This window comes from Ascaphus truei, chromosome 1 (assembly GCF_040206685.1).
Source record: "Ascaphus truei isolate aAscTru1 chromosome 1, aAscTru1.hap1, whole genome shotgun sequence".
NCBI classification, from domain to species: domain Eukaryota; kingdom Metazoa; phylum Chordata; class Amphibia; order Anura; family Ascaphidae; genus Ascaphus; species Ascaphus truei.
The window spans coordinates 95604784-95627614 of NC_134483.1; the positions used below are offsets into that span (position 1 = coordinate 95604784).

General features: G+C 45.0%; 1 protein-coding gene across 5 annotated transcripts in view; it reads left to right on the forward strand.

The window, feature by feature from the left end:
• The window catches only part of RASGRF2 (Ras protein specific guanine nucleotide releasing factor 2), a 331487-nt gene that overhangs the window by 210657 nt on the left and 97999 nt on the right, over window positions 1-22831 (forward strand). For all 5 annotated transcript variants that reach the window (XM_075592338.1, XM_075592348.1, XM_075592358.1 and 2 more), the window contains exons 16-17: window positions 2860-2988; window positions 16523-16615. In XM_075592338.1, coding sequence (XP_075448453.1) covers window positions 2860-2988; window positions 16523-16615 — 222 coding nt within the window. The remainder of the gene's footprint in view (window positions 1-2859; window positions 2989-16522; window positions 16616-22831) is intronic.

Sequence of the window (22831 nt, forward strand, 5' to 3'; positions counted from 1 at the left end):
AGTTGTCAGTTAGAAACGTGCCCTTTAAGATAGCGCCTGTTTGAGGAACGGGGCCTTTAAGTTGTAGGAGAGGGATGCCCCTCTTTTGGTCTAAAAGTTGCCCCTACCAAAGCCTGATCACCACTGTAGCCGGTATTCATATAGAACTCGCCTGTCCAGTGGGTTCTTAGTGCATCATAGCCTCTCTGGTGAGTGTTAGGACCTGCTACGGTCATGCCTTGTAAGTGGCAGCAGGCTTAAGACACTTTGGCCAAAGGGTTAATCTAAATGACCCTTTTACAAGAGATATATAGGTATTGCACTGTGTATTTTTGTCACATTGGAAGTAGCTTTGGGCATTTTTGTTTTTTGTTGTATACCTCGAGTTCAGTACCTCCCCAGTGTAGGAGTGAGAGCTACCGGGGGATGAAGTACTGATATATATTGTTTGCCATGAGTTTTCTGTCAATACCTGTGCAGCGTTGTTGACTGCTATCAAATAAAGTACATTTTTGTTTGATAAAAGTTCCTAGCGCCCATCTTTTTCTGCTTATTTACAACCAACCTGCACCTACCCAGCACCGTGCAAAGACCTGAGAGACTGAGCACTGCCAATGTGTATAGTGAATTTGATGTGACCTCCTTTAGAGCCGGGTAAGGATGGTTATATGTCGAAATAAACTAAAATAAACACATTTAGGAAATTCATTGCACAAATGACTTACTAGGGACATAATCATGATATCTACCCAGGGAAGTTAACTAGCGATATTCTCTTCTAAGGGTAGCGAACTTTCCCCCACCCCCTGGGAGATATGGTGGCTATGGTGTGTGTGTGGTGCGTTACCTGTGGCTCAGAAGAGGCCTGAACCTCCGCTGCTGGGAGACTGGGGTGTACCTGATTCGATGGGTAACAGCGCCTCCACCTGCGCGGGATCCTAACTATGTGGGATAGCCCCGTGCAGGACCATATATGACCAATACACACTGATGCAGTGAAACAATAACAATTTACTATTGCATAGAACAATCTTAACATTAGCCCCAATACCGCAATATTAGGTCTTGCAGGGCCGCAACCCCTCACTGTGCCTTTTCCAACACCGTGTCCATACCCCTGCAGGGTTTACCCCAATGTACTGAGGTGCTCTGGGCACCAGACTGTCCCAGTGTCCCAGAATCAACCACCTGTAATGCTTGCGCACACCACGAACAAGGCGGGACCCGGTACTGAGGGGGGAATGTACAAGACTGCGCACCCACAACAGCGGGAGCACACCTGGAGGGTAGATAGTCAGCGTAGCCGGGTCTGGGTTGGAGATAGTGGGTTAGTATGAGTACTTGCCAAAGTCCAGGGGCAGAGCAAGTGGTGTTGTCAGTGTCCGTTGTGCCGTGGTCTAGGGTAGGAGCCAAGAGAGTAGTAGATTGTCCGTAAGCCGAGGTCTGGGGTGGAGAGGTGCGGGTAGTCAGGTACACGCCGGGGTCTTTATCCAGAGGAGGTCCTATAGTCAAGCCAGGTCGGTACACAGGAAAGCAACAGAAACACAGCAAGGCACAAGCAAAGCAAGGCAAGGCAAAACAAACGCAGGAGCACCAGGTTACAAGAGTTATGCTCAGCAATCAGGAAGTGAAAGTCTTAAGTAGCACACAGGAACCAATGAGACTGGGGCGGAATGGAGGCGCGGCCTCTGCGGAGTTCAGGATAGGCTGCAGGAGACAAGGGGCACTCAGGATACTTGCCACACAGCTGGGGGGCTGTGCACGGCGGCATGTGAGTGCGCGCAAGAGAAGCTCTGCGCGTCCGGGGGCAGAGCTAGGCTCTGTGGCACGAGTAGAAGAGCTGTGAGTGCGCTCTGTAACAAGAGCGGGGATGCGCGCATGATCAGCAACCAGCGCAGAGGGTTGTGAAGAAGCAGGTAAGGAGGGAACACACCGTAAAGGACGTGTTCCCCGATTCCTTATACCACCCACCCAATTGTGTGAGACAGGGCTGCCCCACTAATGTGAAGGTGAGTTGGTGCACTTATTTGGGTACCTGCCGGGTGTGTCCACACCCGGGTGCGCAGATGCTGTACTTATGATGGGATCCACGTATCCGTTGCAGTAACCTGCGATGCCTCCGCCTCTGCAGTAGGTGGGTCCCGCAGGGATTATACCGCCATTGATAGTCTCTGTAGTAGATGGGTGTCTGGTTTCAGAACACCTGAGGAGAGAATGCAGCTGCGTCCTGGCTGTATCCCTCACTATTATGCTATAGGGGCAGTGTCCCTATATATGGGCCTGTCCCTGCAGCAACCACAAGCTGAGGGGAGTCGGGCCTAGCTGGGGTCTAATGGGGGTATCTGGCCTAGTGCAGGTGCCACAGACACCCTACCTTGATGGTGTCCCAGCTCCGACTAGCGTGGCAGCAAATGCACGAAATGTATCTATTCCCTGCTGCAGGGAATACTCGTGCCTAGGGGGACCGGGGCTACATAAGTTACAAAAGAAAAAATAGAAATCACTGTAGCTGCAATAAATTAGTCCACTTCTGAGCATTTAAAACAAAATTTAAAAAAATCAGATAGAAGACGCAGTGAAAGGTCCAACATCTATCACCACTAAGTTTGTTAAAATAAATGATAGAATACAAAATCTGCATGTAAACCCACAAAGAGTATTGTGCAATGAGAATGACAACAACACAAACACGTACTGTAATACAGTAAATTCACAAAAAAGAAAGCACCCAAAATGTACTAGTCCTGCTTACCATTATATGTCAGGTGCCAAAGCATAATAAAACGGCTTCATTTTAAACCTACCCGTTATTGATTACACATTCCAATTACTACTTCACACTTCCATGTTGATACTGTATGTGTATTACTTTAATTACAGCTGCAGTTTTAGAATCTGTGTCACTGGACCGGACTATTCCTGAGAGTAGTCAAGCTGCGGATACAGCAGAAAATTCCCCGTGCAGATCTCCCTCAACTCCGCGACATATCCGATACCGACCAGCAGGAGGTAAGGAAAACCATGCGTCTGCATTCTACATGTCCCCAACTTTGCTTGCACCAGAGATTGCAGTATTCCAAATATTGTTTTTCTACTTCTGTGTTTTACAGCATTGCACTAAAACAGAAACAATACCAAGTGACGATGCATGTCACTCCTGTTACTAGTTTTAAATACCTGGGCATATGGTTTGACTCCCACTTAACATTCGGGATGCACATTAATACCCTGACATCCAAAACCTATGCCAAACTAGGTGTCCTTTACAGGAACAAATCCTCCCTAAGTCTGCTGATCAGAAAGTGTATTGCACAGCGGATGCTAAAGCCAATTATCGACTATGGGGACATAGTATACGGCTCTGCACCCCAAACCCACCTTAGCAAACTTGACACCCTCTACAATTCAATATGCCGTTTTGTTCTCCAATGCAACTACAACACACATCACTGCGAAATGCTCAAAGAACTAGATTGGCCATCACTTGAGTCTAGGTGCAAAGTTAATCTCTTCTGTCATGCCTTCAAATACTTTCTGGGCAAGCTACCCACCTATCCACACGCAGCACTTATCATCTGAGATCTGACTCCAAAAACTGTTCATGGTTCTACGATTCAGAAAAATATCCGGCCGCTCCTCCTTCTCTTACCATGCACCCCAAAACTGGAACAATCTACCAGAGACTCAAACATCCACCACCAGTCTAAGTTCTTTCAAAACCAAAGCTGTCTCACATTTTAATCTGGTCTATAACTGTTACATACACCCATAATATATAGTATCTTAACTGTGCATGAAATGTCTTGTATATAATGTACAGTATAACCCTTTTCACTTATGTAACTGTATTTGTAACCATGTATTATTTGTCATTTAACTCTGTGCCCAGGACATACTTGAAAACGAGCGGTAACTCTCAATGTATTATTTCCTGGTAAAATATTTTATAAATAAATGTATCTTGATAGTAAATGTGAAGGGGCCACCTAATTAAACTGCAATATTGGCATTACAGGGTAGTTATTGTGCCCAAGCCATGCGAAAACTACTTTTTGTTTACGTACGGATTTTGTTTCTGCCTGTGCAGATCCATGCAACAAGCATATTACTACTGTAGGTAAAACAGGCAAACTTGCAAAATGTTATATTCACTGGCTATTTATTAAAGTACAAGATGATGTTGCTATATGTTGCTATATGTTGCTATATCATGTACATAAGAGCCAAGAAATCCACAGACTTAATTCACATTAATTTATTGTCTGCACTTAGATTGTTTTTGTTTTATTTCCCTTATATGCTCCCCCTGGATTGCGAACAAAAAGCTATATCATCTAGAACAGGAGTGACCTACTCCAGTCCTGAAGGGACCCCGATAGGTCAGGTTTAAGGATATCCTGGCTTCAGCACAAGTGGCTCAATCAGTGTCTCAGTCTCCGACTTGTTGTTGGCCCTTGAGAACTGGAGTTGGCCACTCCTGAGCTAGAACGTCAGTCAAAAATCTCACCTATCTTCAGCAGGCGAGGAGAGGGAATGATAGATACAAATGATATTTGAAAAGGTACATGGGAGATGGATACCTGGAAAATATGCAAATAAACCATTTAAATCATTTTTAGGTAATTTGTGTAAACCCCCCTCTAAAGGGTTACTAGTATGGTTAATGCGTACCGAACCCCACCTTGTGTTGTCATGGGATCATGACATCATGGAGAGTATATAAGGGGAGGGGAAAGTTCGAGAAGGTTAGGTTCTAGAAGGACTAGAGGAGCCTCAGCGAGAGTGGATAAGCATTTACAGAGGCCTTGTGCTGAGAGCGTAAGGAATCGTAATTCACTTACCCGGCTTCAGTCCATGCGTCTCCATGGCAACGCAGTGTCATTTGACGCCCGTTGCCATGGAGACGCAGCGGCAAATGATGCAGCATGTCACGTGACCCAGCGACATCATTTGTAGCCGCAGGGGGGGTTTCGACACTGGAGGAGAGCATGGCATGGGGGACGCAGCGCAGGAAGTTTCTGCACCCCTGCTTTAAGTCAAGATCCCATAAGAATTCTAAGGGAGTCCAATATAAACTTTGAAGTATGCAAACAGCATGCCACAGAGGGCTTCAGTAATGAGGACTCATGGGTGTTGGTGGATCGACGCCGCGGATTTGCATTAACCACCCTCTTCGGCGGCAAGGAAGTGGAAGTTCCCACACCGACAAAAGGTATTAGGGTCACTTGTACAGGACCTGCTATGAGCCCCAATGGGACTAGCATTACTGCGATAATACAGAAGGATACCCCGAATAGAAGAACAAGGGGGGCCCGGGTCTCAAAACAGTTAAGCAACTAAGACGTATACCTCCCTGTGTTGAGTTGGCATTCATGGAAGCGCATAAAGCATCGTTAACCATAACCATCGTTAACCATAACAGCATAAAGAGATACTACAAGGTTGTATAAAGTGCGTTGTGCGGTTTCCCGTGCCTGGGGACCTGGATAAAAGGCCGTTGTATGACAAAAGTTCCCAGCGCCTATTATTCTATAACCTTTATACATTATACAATATCGCCCAGCCACCTGTATCCAGCACCTGAGTCAAGGTAACCCATGCGGAGTAGTCATACATAACACACTGAAGTAATATCCCTAGAAGCCATTCAGATTACAATTTATCTTAATCGGGATGCCTTAAAGCTCCTTAGGAACGACGTTTGTGGGATATACAGTACTGTACATGCACTTCATACTTATGCAGAGGAATATTGATATGGGAGAAGGCCCTTGTAACTTTCTTATAGCACCATGGCAACTGCAGTTCAAGGTAAAAACAATATTTTCACTCAAAAGACTTGTAATAATTAAGCGTTTCAGTGTTGTCATGGTAACTTGCAATAGCCTACATATTTTGTATTAACAGATAAGGCCATGAAGAAGTAAAAAGAGGCATTTAATTTGAGCATTTCCATAATAAAATACCCTAGTGAACCACGCTCCTGGTTTCACATAAAATAGCATTTTGGAGAATACCCAAGTGTTCACGTATAGGACGTTTAATGTGTGAACTAGCAAGGTATGAATCCTGTTGAAACGGTGGTCCAGAATTTGTAGACTTTAGCCTCTGTGGGAGAAGCAATCCCTCATCTCATTCAGGTCGATTTGTTTTTGTTCTTGATTTGTGACCATACGTTTTCCCTCCCTGTCACTATGGTTAAATATGTGGTGTTAAGCCAGGGATGGAAAAATCCCGGGTACATCAATTTTGTATCCATAAAGCAGGGGAGCGGGGTGACATGTACCATGGGGAAAGAAGAAAAAACGAACAGAGTAGTTTAGCAAGGATCAGTGAGTATTCTATGGGTGTACTGTAGATATCCAATTGTTATACTCACAAAGCAGCAGTATTAAGGGGCATATCCAAAACTGTGGCAGGTGTGGGTAACAGTGTAGTACACTCGTTCCGGTGACCCAGAAAAGAAAAACTGTAATAGTGCAGATGGTACTTTAAAAGTGATTTATAAACAGATGTCCCTCCAAATTTGAGGCTTACATCAAGACAGCATTAAAAGGCAATAATGCGTGGGGGGGGGGGGGGCAGGGAGATGGGGGAAAGACGGGATAGGGGAGCAACTAACTTGTGACAAAGTGGGGGAAGAGTTTGTGTATCTGTTTGTGTCTGTCAGTGTGTGTGTGTCATAGATACACACTGACGCACACATTCTGACACACAGGGCGTTGCCTGGTGGGAGGGGATGGGGGGAATACACTGACAGCCACATCACTCCCTTCCCCCTTCTTTACTAAACTCTGGCTCTTAAGTGTGTAACGGAGTTTCCCCCCCCCCCCAATCGCAGATTATACTGTGTGGGTGCAGGAACATACAATGTTACTCAGTGTGGTGCATAACCTGTTGGCTCACAGGAGAGCTGAGCTTCCGCCACGGGGAACCTGGGGTACTTATACTATGGACAACTTACTTATAACAATGCAGTGCCTCCACCTGCGATGGCTCCCACCAGAGGGGGAGTGGTTCCTCGCAGGACAATCAATACTCACACACAAGATATATATATATATACTAGGGACTTTACTTCTTCTGCAACACAACATATAACCACAACAGCTTACATAACCTGTGTCCCTTTCTAGAGGAGACACTTACTGCGCCACGCAGGACGCTTATGCTAATTTGCACCACGGCGGGCGCCCACACTTTATGCGCCATGGCGGACGCTACCACCTCTAGGCGTCACGGCGGACGCTAACACCTCTAGGCGTCACGGCGGACGCTAACACCTCTAGGCGTCACGGCGGACGCTAACACCTCTAGGCGTCACGGCGGACGCTAACACCTCTAGGCGTCACGGCGGACGCTAACACCTCCCCAGAGTCGATCCCACCCCGTGTCCAGTACACCCAACCCCAAATGTCTCGCTCACCCAAATCATGTACCAATATGTGTGTGTGACTGCGCAGCCACTATGTCTGGTGATAGGCCTTGTTGGTGCACGTGGGGATGTGGTTTACCTGCCGAGCACTCCAGTGCTCGGACCTGCCGCAACTTCTCAAAGGATCCAGGCGATCTTTGGCACGATACCCGGATCCAATACTGAAGGATCCAGCAGGGGCGATCCCCGTCTGGAAACAGTCCAATTCTCTCAGCAACCGATCAATGTTCGTGGTGCACTACTAGCCAATAGATAATGGGGCAGGGTCCCTAACCTAGGGCCTGTCCCTACCAGACTCAGCTAGGATGACTCAGGGCTATATGGGGCCTAGGGGATTTGCTGGCCTAGTGCAGAGAGTCACAGACCCCTGCACCCTACCTCCTTCCCCTAGCTGCTCCAGTCACCAACTAACTAGTGTGCTCTAAGCCCGCCAAATGTATCACTATGTTGCAAGCAGTTACTACAGCCCTATTGGCTCCCTGGCGTCATGGGGCCGCTCCAGAGGCTCATGGGACTTGAAGTCCTCTTACAGAGCCCTCCTCTCATAGGCTAAGGCTTTGTGGGCTTTTCTGTGCTTCCACTGCGCATGCGCGAGCTCCCTGCAGTCCTCCCGGTGCTCCTAGCCCTTGCGCATGCGCAACGCGTCTAATAATGGCGGCACCCTGCTCTGCGAGCCGCCGGGACCGGAGCAACGCGATCGCGGCCTTAACGACGGCCCGATCACATCCCCGGCAACTGCCGCTCGCGTCCCTAGCAACCGGCCGCAACAGTATGTAACGCGCGGCTCGCGCACCAGTACCCCTCTCTCCCTTGTCCTCGGCGGCCCTGCACAGCGGAAAGGGGGGGGCGGCATAACAAGGGAGACCTGGCTACAAGTGTTTTATATTTTTGTTCACTCCTGTACAGTTAGGATAATAATGGGTAATCTCCAGTTCTCAGCAGTACAGTATGATTTGCTTAATCAAAATGTATGTCTGCTGAAACAAATGTAGTGTTTGTGTTTCACATCATGTGTACAGTATGTGTGATGTCACTCTTGTGTTCATATGTTCTTAACATGCATAAAACACAAAGAAATTATAGCTTAGGAAATGTTTTACTGCAAATCAGAAACATTGAGTTAAAAATGTAGTTCTTCCTCAGCACCATGTTTTATCATTAAATTACAAATGATATTCCAAATGTAATTTTGGGATATATTTGCCATTGTATTTTAGGTGATAACGTTAAGTAATTATTTAATTCATTTTATTTTGTGCCAATATATATATTTTTCTATTTATTTTCAGTTTATGGAGGCTACAGTACGATTTATACATTTGTCGATAGTGCTGTGAATCTCCCTGTGCTGCAGTCACACTTTTTTTTATCGCAATGATCAGGTTCTCTACTATACACTAAGATCATAATTTAGTGCCCCACCGCACACGCCTAACCAAATGCTGGCTCCTAAAAATATATTTTATATATTCGGCCAGCCCTGCTCATAAGCAGCGCAACTACTTTGATGTACATTGATCTTTTATTTAAGTATATGTCGCGGGGTACCCCCTGGCTACTATTCTACCCAATGGCTGGCAGTAAACCCTGGTATTTACACGCTTGCCAGTAGTTGGTATTGGGTTTTCTCCTTCATCTTTGGTACTGCACTTCAGTGATAGCAGGGGGTGGTACATTCTGTTGTAGTTGGGACAATGGGGTGCCCGCCTTCTGGCTGTACTTAAGGGCAGGACTGCCCTAAATTTAGAGGTTGTTCTTTCCCCTCTGAGGAGGGCAGGTCACACATTGGGAGCCTGAGAATGGGGCCTACCCATGTGCTCTTCCCTGCAGGGAGGAGTATGAATAAATATCTCTGCCTCCGCTACCGATGGCTGCGGGTGCCCTTGGCCTGTAGTGGCGGTCCAGGGACCATCTCCAGTGAGAGCTGAGCTAAAGAGACTGTATCCGGCAGAAGACTGCTGAGTAGCTGTTGTGTTACTGCAAAGTGTGTAGTAATAAACCGTTACTGTTTTGTAATATACCTCCGGCCTGGTATGTGATAGAACTTGTACCTCTCCCCCCAGAGAGGGGAGAGGTACAAGTTCTACCGTCGGAGATCATCTCCATATCCCTGGAGCCTACGGCAGATGGAGACGCTGCACTGCTAATTTTTATGCGGGGTATGGACCGCGTAAGCCTGTTCCTGTGTCCCAAAATCATCGCGGATGACTCAGTCCTCTTGTTACCAGCAGGTATGCACCACATACACACCGTAGTCACCATATGTTCCATAAGGTGGGGGAAAGTGTGCTACATTTCGAGGCGCTGCTGAGATGCGATAACAGGACAGGCTTTCAAAGAAACAAAGCTGGAAGTGATAAGGTATGCTTCCAGAACAAGTACTGAATGAAGGAGGGAAGCTAGGTGTTGTCAGGGGGAACAGAAACCTCGCAAAGACGACCTAGATACCCTATCGTGTGAATGGTGTAGAAGAGGGGCCAGGGCCTCTGGTGCTACGCCAGGGATCCTTGGGTACCCATTCCTTTACAAGAAGGACTTTTCTCCCTGATGTGACCCCGGGGAGGGTGGAACCTTCATACACATACCCGTTCTGAGGCTGGGGGTCAGGGAATTGTCAGATACATTACTCTGGGCACACCTTCACTAACTAGCACGATGTACTGTGCCCCGGGGGAGGCACACCAGGTGGAGCAGTCTCCGGTAGTGTGACCCCCACGGGGATATCAATTATAAGGGCGACCCACCGAGGGTATGTTACCGAGGAGTGTGCTACCCTATCCAACATTCTAACTTGTTGAAAGGCTGGGGCCAGGCCACTTGTCTGACACAAGGCCTATTGTACCCATTCTGGCGCGACGTACTGTGCCATGGGGGAAGCGTCCCAAGTGGAGCAGTCTTGTGGGAGCATGACCCCCACTATCTCTTTTCCAAGTCTGTGTTCTGGGGGCTTCCAGTTGGAAAATTATCCTAGAAGCGTGTACCCTGTCTCTGCCTCCAAACCAGAGAACTGTGTGCTGTGAAGTGTGCTAAGATGACCGCCACCGGGTGGGGGTCGTTTGTTGTTTCCAAAATGGTGTCTCCCGCCAATGCTGGAGAACGCACATGTTGTTGCAAAAAGAACTGCATGCCTTGCTGCAAAGTTCTGCAAGGGTTTGGCGCGAAACCCAGAACTCCACCCAAGCGATGTGATGGGCTCAGCCCCGTATACATCACTGAGTGTCCCTCCTCTAATCTCCACCAGAGTGAGGGGACAAGGTGACAACCAATGCCTGAAGACTTTGGGGAATAAGGGAGGTACCGTATGCAGTGAACCGCACCCTCAGTTCTTTGGAGCCTGGAGAGTGAAAGGATCAAGCTACCCTTTGCTCTTGTGCCCTTGTGTTCAGCAAACGCTGACTACGTACAGCGACATGGAGTTTACTCATTACCGACTACCAGGAGGATTCTTGGTGGTCACTGTGGAAGTGAAGAGGTACTTGATGCCTCTGTCCTTAGTGTGACTTCACAGGTGGCGAACTAGCCTGGGGAGCCCAGTGTGCCCGCTGCGGAACACCATTCCTGAGGCCTATGCTGACGTGGCCTACGGAATTCGCAGAGAAGGATGCGACCGACCCCAATACTTGGGTGGTCGATGCCGCTGCTAAAGAAAGAGCTACTTCAACTATGGAGGCTTCGCAGGGCCTGTGCACCCGAGATGAGGCCCAAGGGAATTCGAGTATCTCGATAGCTGCCGAACCAGCTGAGACGGTTCCAGACCCGGTCCCCGCAGAGGAACCAGAGACGGTTGGTGAACCGGAACCAGCATCCGGTGCCTTTCCCCTGTGGATGTTTCCCTTCCCTCTTCCTGAACCAGTAGCTGCTGCTCTGCGGTGGTGTTTTGACCACTGATGATTATGCCGACCAAGATGGGAGATGATCTGAATGGTGCCAGCGACTCCGTACGAGATCGGAGTCCTTTACCGATGACTGCGACAGTGAGACCTGAGAGGCAGATGAGTCTACCGATGGTGGAGGTGACCCAAGGCCTAGTCAATGCGTCTCTGGTATCGATGGAGGTATCTTCCGGTGCCTATGTCCACATGGCGGACATCGACAAAGACAAAGACCCCATCTCTACGCAACGACCGGATGACGACGCCCTTCCGGGGAAGGATCTGGGCAAGCGCCAGGATCCTGTGTCACTTGCCGGAGAGGACATCCTGTTTACAGCAACCGCTGGGGCGGATGAGAAGTCTTCGATTCCCGCTCCGGTGAGTACTGCTGTTACCCCTTCTGTTGCTCCGATGGCGTTCATTCACTCTATGAGTGAACGCAGGACTTGCCTGAAAGTGGTCCAGTACCGAGACTATTTGCACAAGTCCACACCAAAGCCAACACCCATTGCTGCTCAGCCGATACTGAGTATTACTTTAGTGTCGGGTCCCAGGGATGTAATTGTTCAGGACTTGGACACATTCAAAGCTCTTTTGCCCTCGACCAGTATGGCTGGTCTTCAGGACTCTTGCTGTTCTTCTACCCAGGGAACCCCTGCTGCCCGATTGTCTGAGGGTTGGTTACCACCTGGAGAAGCTGATAGAGCAGCAAGAGAACTTACTCCAAAAAGAGGAGCCTGCGGGTCTCTAAGACTCATATTCCCTCTTCAGACTGGAAGGACTGGTCTTACGGGAATAAGATGTTGACTGATGATAGTAATATTGTTGATGATGTAGATGTATGCAGTGTAAATAGTGGATTTAGTCATTATGCTATGTCTGTCACATCGGATGTTTCTACTTCCACCGACACTTCCTCACATACCGGGGTTGTTGCCACAAAGCCTGCTAGTTCTTATCCATGGTGGCATTATGGGTTCCAGGGATATGTACCCTTTATGGACCGCACAAGGTTCTTACTCGAAACCAAGGATATAGTGCATGATTGGTGGGCGGGAGTGTTTAATCCTGCCGCAGCTGGTCAAGAGATGAGAAAAGTGGAAGCCGACATTATAGCGGGTCAAATACAACCTACAGGTAATGTTGCTGCCACTTATGTACCTCCGGTGCAGGAACCCTTGTACTGGGTATTGCCAGGTAGAGTTGAAGGTCATCGGCTCACCTAGATTAGTCGAGCTGAACGGCATATATTGCAGAAATATCGGAGCTCTCATGGGTTTGAGTACAATACATCCCAGAGCTGATAATGAGGGAAATTGATGCCAATCGAGAACAATGGCTAGTGAAAGTTGTAAAAGCTTACGTACTAGAGCACAACAGAAGTACCTTTCACAATATACATTAGAGAATAGCCTATCTCGTACAAGTTTGTAAGGTTGGGCGTTCAGTGTATTTTGACAGGGTAGAGTACATCTCGGAAAGAAATCCTAAAAGGGTGTTCTCTATTACAGTCACTGATGAGTCAGGAGTGTTAGTGCGAAAGCCTGATCCTGAGCACTATTACTGAAGGAAGTGTTCTCCATGTTGGAGGAACCTACGTTAAAATTTACAGCCATTTTATATGTGTTTTAGTGAATACATGACCTGTGCTGTTTTTCCATTAAAAATGTATATCATGCATAGAAATGGATGATCATGTTATTGTGTTTTGTTCAGGTTTCATCAGAGATGGTTCCCGAAAATGTAGGACCCAAGTGAGGTTGTTGGGAATCCGCCAGAGGGAGATTGTACCAGGGTACCCCCTGGCTACTATTCTACCCAATGGGCTGTCAGTAAACCCTGGTATTTACAGGCTTGCCAGTAGTTGGTATTGGGTTTTCCCCGTCACCTTTGGTACTGCACTTGAGTGACAGCAGGGGGTGGTACATCCTGTTGTAGCTGGGACAATGGGGTGCCCACCTTCTGGCTGTACTTAAGGGCAGGACCGCACTAACTTTAGAGGTTGTTCCGTCCCCTCTGAGGAAGGCAGGTCACACATTGAGAGCCTGAGATTGGGGCCTACCCATGTGCTCTTCCCTGCGGGGAGGAGTGAGTGTGAACCAATACCTCTGCCTCCGCTAGGGAGGTGGGGAAGAGCTAGGATGGCTGCGGGTGCCCTTGGCCTGTAGTGGCGGTCCAGGGACCATCTCCAGTGCTAGCTGATCTAAAGAGACTGTATCAGGCAAAAGACTGCTGAGTAGCTGTTGTAATAAACTGCTCCTGTTTTGCAATATACCTCCGGCCTGGTGTGTGATCTAACTGGGGGTAGAGGTACAAGTTCTACCGTGGGAGATCATCTCCATATCCCTGAAGCCTACGGCAGATGGAGGCGCTGCACTGCTAAGTATTATGTGGGGTATGGACCCGGAAGCCTGTTCCTGTGTCCCAAAGTCATCGCGAATGACTCAGCCCTCTTGTTACCAGCAGGTATGCACCACATACACCCTGTAATGGCCCCTATCTACCATTGCATGGGGGAAACACCATTACATATATAACTGACCAGAGTAGCTCTTGCAGTAACCTTATTGCAGAGTACAAAAAATATATATCAATGGCGCTCTGCACTAATAAAATATAAACATATAATATATAGTAATGGAAATATACAACCAGTGGCGTGGATGTTTCTCCTGGGAATGGATGTTCCACATGTGATGGGAAAACATGTAAGGGAAAAAATCACAACATAGTGTAATACTGTTAGGCATACATACAAACATATAACATAAGACGGACGCTGAGAACAACAGGTGACCAATTACAAACACATTTAATAAAGCATATCATTAAAAATACATAAAATACATAAAATAGAAACTGTTAGGACACTCCAACTCAGGTGGGGGTACCTGCTTACCGAAAGTAAGAAGGTATCAGGCAGTGGATATATAAGAGTATCCCCTCTATGGATGGCTGCTGCTGCACCAGACTGCTGGGCTCACACGTGTGTTGTTTACCGTGGATAGTGCTTGCTCCCTCTGTTTATGGCATCCGCCTCTGTGCGCCGTGGACACGGAAGATTCTCGTGTCTGCCGGGGAATGGTAGTTCCTTCCTGCTCGGCTGTTGGAAGCGCACCAAACCCTTTGGAGGTATCTTTGGAAGCAGGGGGTCCCCAGAGCTGAAATGAATGAAATTCAGCACCGGAGACCCCCTGCTTCAATCCTGTATTGAAAAAAATAAAAATAAATGAAAGCAACGGCTTGGATTGCTCCTTTAAAGGGCACGTTCCTTAACTGAAAACAACAAAGGGTGACAGGAAACCTCTTAATACATTAATCTATACATTAAAACCTACAGCATATAGAGGACACAGTGAGGATCCCTGAAAAACTCTGAAGAACCTGCTTCTACAACATTGGGTGGAGCTATATATACCCTTGTATCTCCCTTTAGTGATATCACAAGTCATAAGACAAACAAAGAAGTGACAATCCCTTCTGCATAGTCACCCTACATCACATGATGGGGAGTGGGGGGTAAGCCGAGTGAGCCCACACAGTTAACCCATAAAGGCCATTAACCCCTTAACTGAAATAGTAGTCCGAAAGGGGTCTACAATTGTATGAGTGCTACTCTAATGCTTTGGGCACACTCTGATTTTTGTCACAGTAGAGATGAGAGGAAGCCGCTTTTTGCTCAAACTTTCGGAAAACGTTTAGACATTGGAAAAAACTTGTCGGAACTTTTTAACCTAAAACGTTTGATCGAAATTGACAAAGTCAAAGCAAAATTCGAACTTACCATTTTACCAGAGAGGAATCTATCCTAGAATGAGGAAAGAGATATTCTCTTTCTCTCTCGCAAGCCCCATATTTCCGGCTGTGGGTATTTTTTTACTTGGAGCGTTAAAAAGTTAGAATTCTCAAAGTTAGAATTCTCAAAGTTCAAATAAAAGGGCAAATTTCTCCAGGTTCGCAAACATAGGCAAAATGTTCTCACCTCTGTACTTCTAAGAAACCTCATCTGTATGTATTTCACAGTATATGAAATACTGTATTATATCTGTATGAATATCCTTGCATTCATTGAAGAATATTTGGTTTTACACTTTATATGTAATGATAATGAAGCAATAGTAAATATGCAAGTGTGTTACGTTGAGAACCAATATGCAGTGAAAATATCTTCCTCATATAGATTTTATTCGTTTTCGTTTGAATGAAGCTGAGCTGTTCCCCCAACACTGGGATGACTGCTTCATAGAATATTGAATAGGAGCGTAGATTGATCACTAGGACAAAAGTGTACTAAAGACAGTGGCATGTTTAATAGTTTTCTTTTTACCTTCGCAGAACTGAAGGGTCCCTCTGAGCTGATCAGTGGTTACCCGAACCCCATTCCCGTGTTTTTTGTCGTTTTTTTGTATGCGCCAGTTTTCAAACTAAAAAATTCAAATATGTCTGTGGTGTCACGAATATAATGTTGCAACATGAGCTCCCGATGACGTTGCAACATTCTATTGGCCACCTGAGTGAGCCTATCCCCTGCTCGTCGATCGGGAACCAGAGTAATTTAAAACAATAGCGAGCAGGCTGGACTGCTGCTTTAAATGTGGCTTATTAAAACATTTATTTGAAAAAGTTGGCCAAATAGAAGTATTTTTAACTAGTTTTTAAACGTTTAACTTGTCCAAACAAAAGCTTTGGAGGGTTAGTACTGTTTGTCAGTCCTCAAATCTAGAGGTGAATTGTTGTTTTTGTTTTGTCCATTGTTTACTTACATACAGGAAGTAATCAAAAAGCTACAGTTTGGTGTACGGATAAACAGAAGTGGCTCATATGATATGAAACGACCCAGAGAATAGGAAACAGTCACGTTTAACTGTATGCAAATAAATAACACTTTTACTTTAAGCGCAATTAAAATAGTTTGTTTTTTTAACCTCCTACGTGGGACTGGCTCTTTAACCTTTTAAGTGGCAGAGCGACCACAGCCCCTCCGACACGTCAGGGTTACATGATTGTGATGTCACTGTTGAAGTAAATGGAAGAGGGAACGTGTCCACTCCAGTTCGGATTGTATTCAGCACTCTTGAGCTCAGTCTCCAGTAGTTACTATGTCATTGGGCCCAGGTGTTCCAGACCTCCATGAGGAGGCAGCTACATCATGAAGCATCCAAATGTCTAGGATTTCTCATGTTTGTTTTACCGCTGATTAGAAGTGATGACCTTCACATTCATTTTATGTTTACAGTGCAGACTTCGGACAACTCTCGCTGCTGTTCGGTCTCTCCTGCCTCTGCTTTTGCCATCGCCACCGCTGCAGCTGGACATGGGAGTCCCCCAGGTGAGAGCAGTCAAATACATGAACAAGGTAGAAATTAAAATACGCAAACAATGTTGACTGTTCTCTTAAACAGGTCATTTTGACATATACTGTAATGTAGGTACATTGACCTAAAATATTTTGTGTCAGATTTTATGCCTGAAAAGTATATCTGGACTAAATTGAAAGGAGCATACTGTAGTTCACGTTTTGTTGATATAGTAAAATAACGCAGACTGTTGGCCTCTGTGTAATACTACAGTACAACTAGAGGTTCATTATAATTAAAATGTTGGGAAAATATCTATTAAATATTGTCATAACTACAATGGGTGCAATTACATACCTATTTGTTGAGATAACATGCTTAATCAAGAGCTAATCCTTCTTACAAGGAATGGCAAGGTGAGAATTCCCAACATACACTGTTCCCATCATTGGTGCCTCTTTATTGCACTGTGATAATAGCATTTTTCAGAATACGTTGAGATGCATTAATTAATCTCCAAATGCAATTTGTTTCTGGCTGTGAAATTCCATGCAAATTAGACACACTTCTAATAATGTGACTTTAAGTACGTCTTAGCATTACTACCATCCAAACCCTGGGAAATAGTTTGTCAGAGGAGGAGGAAGAGGTACTGTAGGGTCTGTATGGAAGTAACCCCACCTTTAGGTATGACTTAACTAACGTAATATTAAGTCCCTGGTTAACCTTTACATACCTTTATGTACAGAGGAAACGCCTCTTCAGCATCTCATTATCACAAACTGCCATTATAGTTGATGTAATGCTGTTTCTGAATGAAAACATGACTTAACATTACGTTATTGTCCTTTGAAGATACATGTTAAGGTATAATTTAGGTTAACGTCACATTAAGTCACTTAACTGAGCTCTGTGGATCTGGCCCTAACGTAAAATATGCTACTCATACTTACTCTTATATAAGCTTCTTCCAGGACTTGATACAACATTGTAGTTGCCTTGGAAAATGCACAGCGAGGGCTCTTCATTCCATTGTGGTTTTTCATTTGTTGTGTGATTTATAGCCATTTTAAGTGGATCTATATGTATATCATTGTATGAACGCTATGACTATATTAGAATTAGTCTATATAATAGCTATCCCCAACATTAACAAAATCAAATTTACGCAATATACAATGTATTAGCAACATTTAGTAATATACTGTACACTACAACCTGCGTTCCACCAAACCGGGCTCATTCAATAACAAATGTCCTCCTCGAGGATGCATATGTCAGGAAATCCACGTTTTGTTGGATAATACATTTAGACCCATATCTGCCATAAGACACATGCCAGGGTTGGAAGACACCTTAGGGCCCATTGACTTGAATAGCACAGGAAGACACCTGGAAGGTTTCATGTGGTAAAAGACTGCTTAGTTTAGTAAATATGGCCCTTAATGTGCAAATGCAGAACAAGAACAGACTAATGCAAAGTGCTCCAACAGCAGATCATCCCTGTGCAACATTGTGAATTCTGCTCTCTGCTTTCTGCATTTGTACAATACAGTGAAACTGTTGTAAGCAATGTGTTAACCTGGAGTGTGCATTCTGCAGAAGCACTTTGACATGTAGAAATCTAAATATATATATATATATATATAAAAAAAATCTCTTTAGTCATTTCCTCTTGATGTTTCATTGCCGTATTTGTCCCCAAAGTGTAATCTTTTAATCTTCATTGTTTAGTCAGCAAGCCTTGGCAGTGCTACAAAAACCTTTCTTGTTGCTATGACACATACTTAGCTTGTATTCATTCACTCATATAATACAATCTTGCGGCGGCAACAATCATGGATCGCAATTGAACTTCACAACTTGTACTGACCATCAATGCTATTATACATGTATAAATATAAGAATGAAAAGCCAGGCAATAATAATCATTTAAAATACATTAAGGACACTCACTTCACACTTGAAAAGTTAATATTTGAAAAACACACGTTGTTGGTTTGCTAATGGCTTGAGCCTCAAAGCTCCTTTAAAGCAGCAGTCCAAGCTGTCGGGTTTTTTTATTTTATTTTATTTTTCCACCTTTAATATGTGCATCAATACAATACACACAATGATAAGTAATTAGCTAAGTTGCCGATAAATCCATTCTCCTGTGATCTACGAAGATTCGGCTCCGGGGTTCACTAAATGGCTGTCAGTGCATCAGAAGTGGACCAAAGATGCAAAGTTCTGTGGAGAAGATCATGTGACCAGGCAGTCACTAGATACAACTGGTGCACTGCTAAAGAGAGGGCAGAGGTGTGCCAGAGCCTGTTTCAGAAAAGGAAGGAGATGTGACTTTGTAAATGGTTGCTATAGAAACAAACATGCTTGTCACATTATAATACATTAAAAATGTAATTCAGAGTTGTGGTGATGTGGGACTCTAGCTGTATAAGCATTTACAGTGACATCATACACATCGGAACAGATAGAGGCAAGAAAATCCCTACTAGGTCTAACTTTAAAAAGTATTACAAATATCTATGGGTGTCAGATTTGGGTAAAAATGGGAATCAATTACCCAGATGAGACCCTGAAACATATTCACTTTGGTCCTAGAAGGGATTGCTCCTTGAAAGCAGGTCTCCTAAAGGACGCTATTTTCCCTGAGGTTAACACACATCCACAAAGCTAATTATATGCAAAAACAGCAGCCGCTGCGCATCTCAATAACATAATGCTTAATGTTGTGCTATTGTAACTCAAAGTTGTGTTAGATTTCAGACCCCGAGAAAGGACTTCAAGGGTATAGAGAGACGGAGGAGGGGGTGGGGGGGAGTGAGAGAGTCCTATTTAGTAGAGTACCAATTGACTTATATACCTCTCAAAATATTCCTCTACATAACACGTGGAGAAATATCTGTTAACACACCGTAAATTGCTGGGAGATATGATCATTAAAATATTTCACAGGTGTATCAGGTGTGTTCACAGGTATCACTTCATGTGTTGTATAGATGAGTGTTTTGGGAGGTATAGTGGGGACTTAATAGGACTCTCTCCTTCCCCCTCTCTCGCCAGGTTTAGGTATGACTACACTAAGATTACATTCATTCTCTGCTTTAAACCCTCATCTTAATACTCTAGGGAGGTACTGAGACTTGTTTATCTTCGGGTTAGCTGAATCGTCCCTCTTCTGTATGGCGTCCATAATGTCCCATTACTAGTGAGCACCTTGTGGGTATTGGCTGACATTCTATTTCCTCGGGATCAATATCCCGGTATTGTACACTGGCTGCCACCTCCAGGCAGACTGGTTCTGAGTTAGCATGGACTTTCCGATTGGGCTGATCCGACTATGCCCTAAAGTTCCTATCTTGGGAACCCCTCTCGAGCATAGACTTCCTTGTATCTGAACAAATGGATTCACAATGACCATTGCTGAGGACGCTATCTGGGTAGGGCACTTTCCCTAACTATAAAACAGTAACCGGGGACAGATCAATCCTAGCACACATTTATAGTATACATGGAAACATATTTAAATTATTAACAGTGAGGCTCCTCCTACTGTCTCACCCTGGAACCTAATTCTGGAACATAGTTCTAGAACCCAATAGTGATGTCACTGGCCACCAAGCATACAGTGGGTGTGGCCTCTTTTCTGACAGGTCACTCTATACCATGTGAGGGGAGAGGCGCCCACACAGTTAACACGTTAAGGCCATTAACCCCATACACTAACTAGAAGTCCCTTGGGGGAGCTACATATCTATTTATTGTTAGGATTCACTAAACTTTGGTAAGGTGCAATGCCACTCGATCCTGCTTTAATTGCCACTGACTAGAAAGGCATTTAATGCAGGACTGACCTATCAGCTACCGCAACCAGCAAAATCTCGCCCAATCAGGCTCAACGGGCGCCGGTCGCAGCAGGGAATGACATCAGTCAGCACTGAACTGATAACCAGTCAGGTGTGTAGGAGCAGGGGAAAATATGCACTGTGGGATCTGCCTACCCCTGGCTCCCTCCTTCCTGCCAATGCTTATCAATAGCGCTGCCCTGTGGTAGGGGGGAGGAGTGTGTGTCTCACAGTGTGTTTGCATCTGTCACCATGTGTGTATGTACAGATGTAGCAAGACTTGCCGTCCCCAGCACCGTGGCGTACAAAGCAAATGGCCATGGTGCTGGGGACAGTGTCTGCTGCGATCACGATGCGGGGGGTCCATGCTTCCGGATTCGACACCCCACAGTGTTAATCCATTTGAAGTGCGATCGTCACATTTGCGGGACTAAGGCCACGTTTATTGTGGGTGCAATTGCGCGTACAATTGCGGCGTGAACAACAGACCTCTTCTCTATGAGGTCGCCCATAGTGCGCGCGACCGACTAAGAGCGACCGCGCAGCAGATTTTTGAAAAGACAAATAATTGTCGTGGTCGCGACCACTATGGGTACTCGCGACAGACTGCATACACTTGCTATGGCGATGCGCAACGTCGCAGTCACGTAGCTCTAACTATAAATGCAGCTTAAGCCACCATTTATTTCAGAGCTCACTATTCACTTCTGCACTGGAAGGTTTGCACGTACATGGTTCTCACAGTTTAATGCCGCCAGTTTATTTTGGCTCGGATCACTGTTTCTTGCTAATTTCAAAGATCATGCTTTGCCTTTATCAACTTGCAAATATTTCGTTAATCTTAATCGGCTGTCCGCACAGGGGGACTTTGATCAAAACACGGACGAGGAAAGATTACTGTTGAAGCATCAACAGGAATCTATCCTCTTCCGTGTTTTACATATGTACCCTTCCATGATAGCACCCCGCTAGAAAGTAATTACAAGGCTGAGTCCTCTGTTGTGTGGTCTTCGATCAATACAACTAATGCCTTTTGATAATGCATGCATCTCCACGGTTCTGTTAACAGAGATAATTTGACACAGAATGGTATTTTGTATACAATACAATAACATTTAAAAGACAACAGGAAATGTAGCGTATGGTCATTTGAACACAGTGAATAAATAAAAAGACTGGAAATGTCTGTGATCTGAACAAATGTTGAGGCTTCTGGTATTAGCTGATAAGAAATGCTGTAATGGGATACACAGGGATCACGTACAATAATGTTTTCTATATTCATTGTTAAAGTATTTAGTACTATTTTTTTCCGAAAGTGTGTTGTACTCTTTTAGTAAATGGTTACCATTTTTCATAACCCAATCTTTATTATTTGACTATTTGGATTTTCTTACTAGCAAATTATCCTTTATATAGAAGAATAATGTACTTAAAACACACCATTTTCAGGACATTGCATGTGCTTACTGTATAATAAAGCATATATTCCACAGACAAAAATGAACCGAGTGATGAATAGCATACAATAGAAATCCTGATTCATTTTTTGGTGGTAAATTCATGGTAGATTGAGCTGTCTATTATGTAGTCTTTGTAAATAAATGATTATTTTAACAATAAAATCATAACTGAAACAGTAATTAATGGCACTGCATTAGAACCAACTTTAACTTATAGATGGGAAGTTACTGTAAGCTGATAAATCTTTCTATCCTAAAATGTCGGTGGGCCTATTCTCGTAGCTCCGAAGTGTGTCAATCCGCTTCTAAAGAGCCCTTTCCGATCGGATTGGCATGCTTTGCTGTTCTTCAAGCCCTTCTCGCATGTCCAATCCATGTCTAAAAGGCTTTTTTTTTTTTAATCGATTTCACTCTGGCTCTGCCAAATTTGAATGGTTTGTAAAAAAGAAAATTGAATAAATGAATAATAGAGCGCAGACCAACGTGGGGAAAGTGCCGGGATAAATGTGCCAGGCTCGGCGGCTTATCCCGGAGGTTGGGTCCAGCCAATCGGAAGATGGGCCCCTTCATTAGGTCGTCTGCATCCTGCCGCTCTCCACTCTGGGCCCTCGTTGAGACTTCAGTCCTGGGCTCCAGGAAAGCTGTCAGCGGGTCTGTGCTGCGTCAATTTCATAATATTAGTGATTTGGGGGGTCGAGTTCCTAAAAAAAGAGTTGACCATGAAGATTAAGATTAGATTATGCACAGGACTCAGTTGTTCAAATGTTTTCATAATGCTGGAATATGACACAGATATGGACATGGGAATACTGCAGCAAAAATCAAGGTCTATTAAACTCTGCTAACTGCATTTCCGGATAAAAATGGCAGTTTTTCGCATCACATTGTAATCATTAAAACCTTATCACATGTCCAAACCATACAAAAACTAAACATT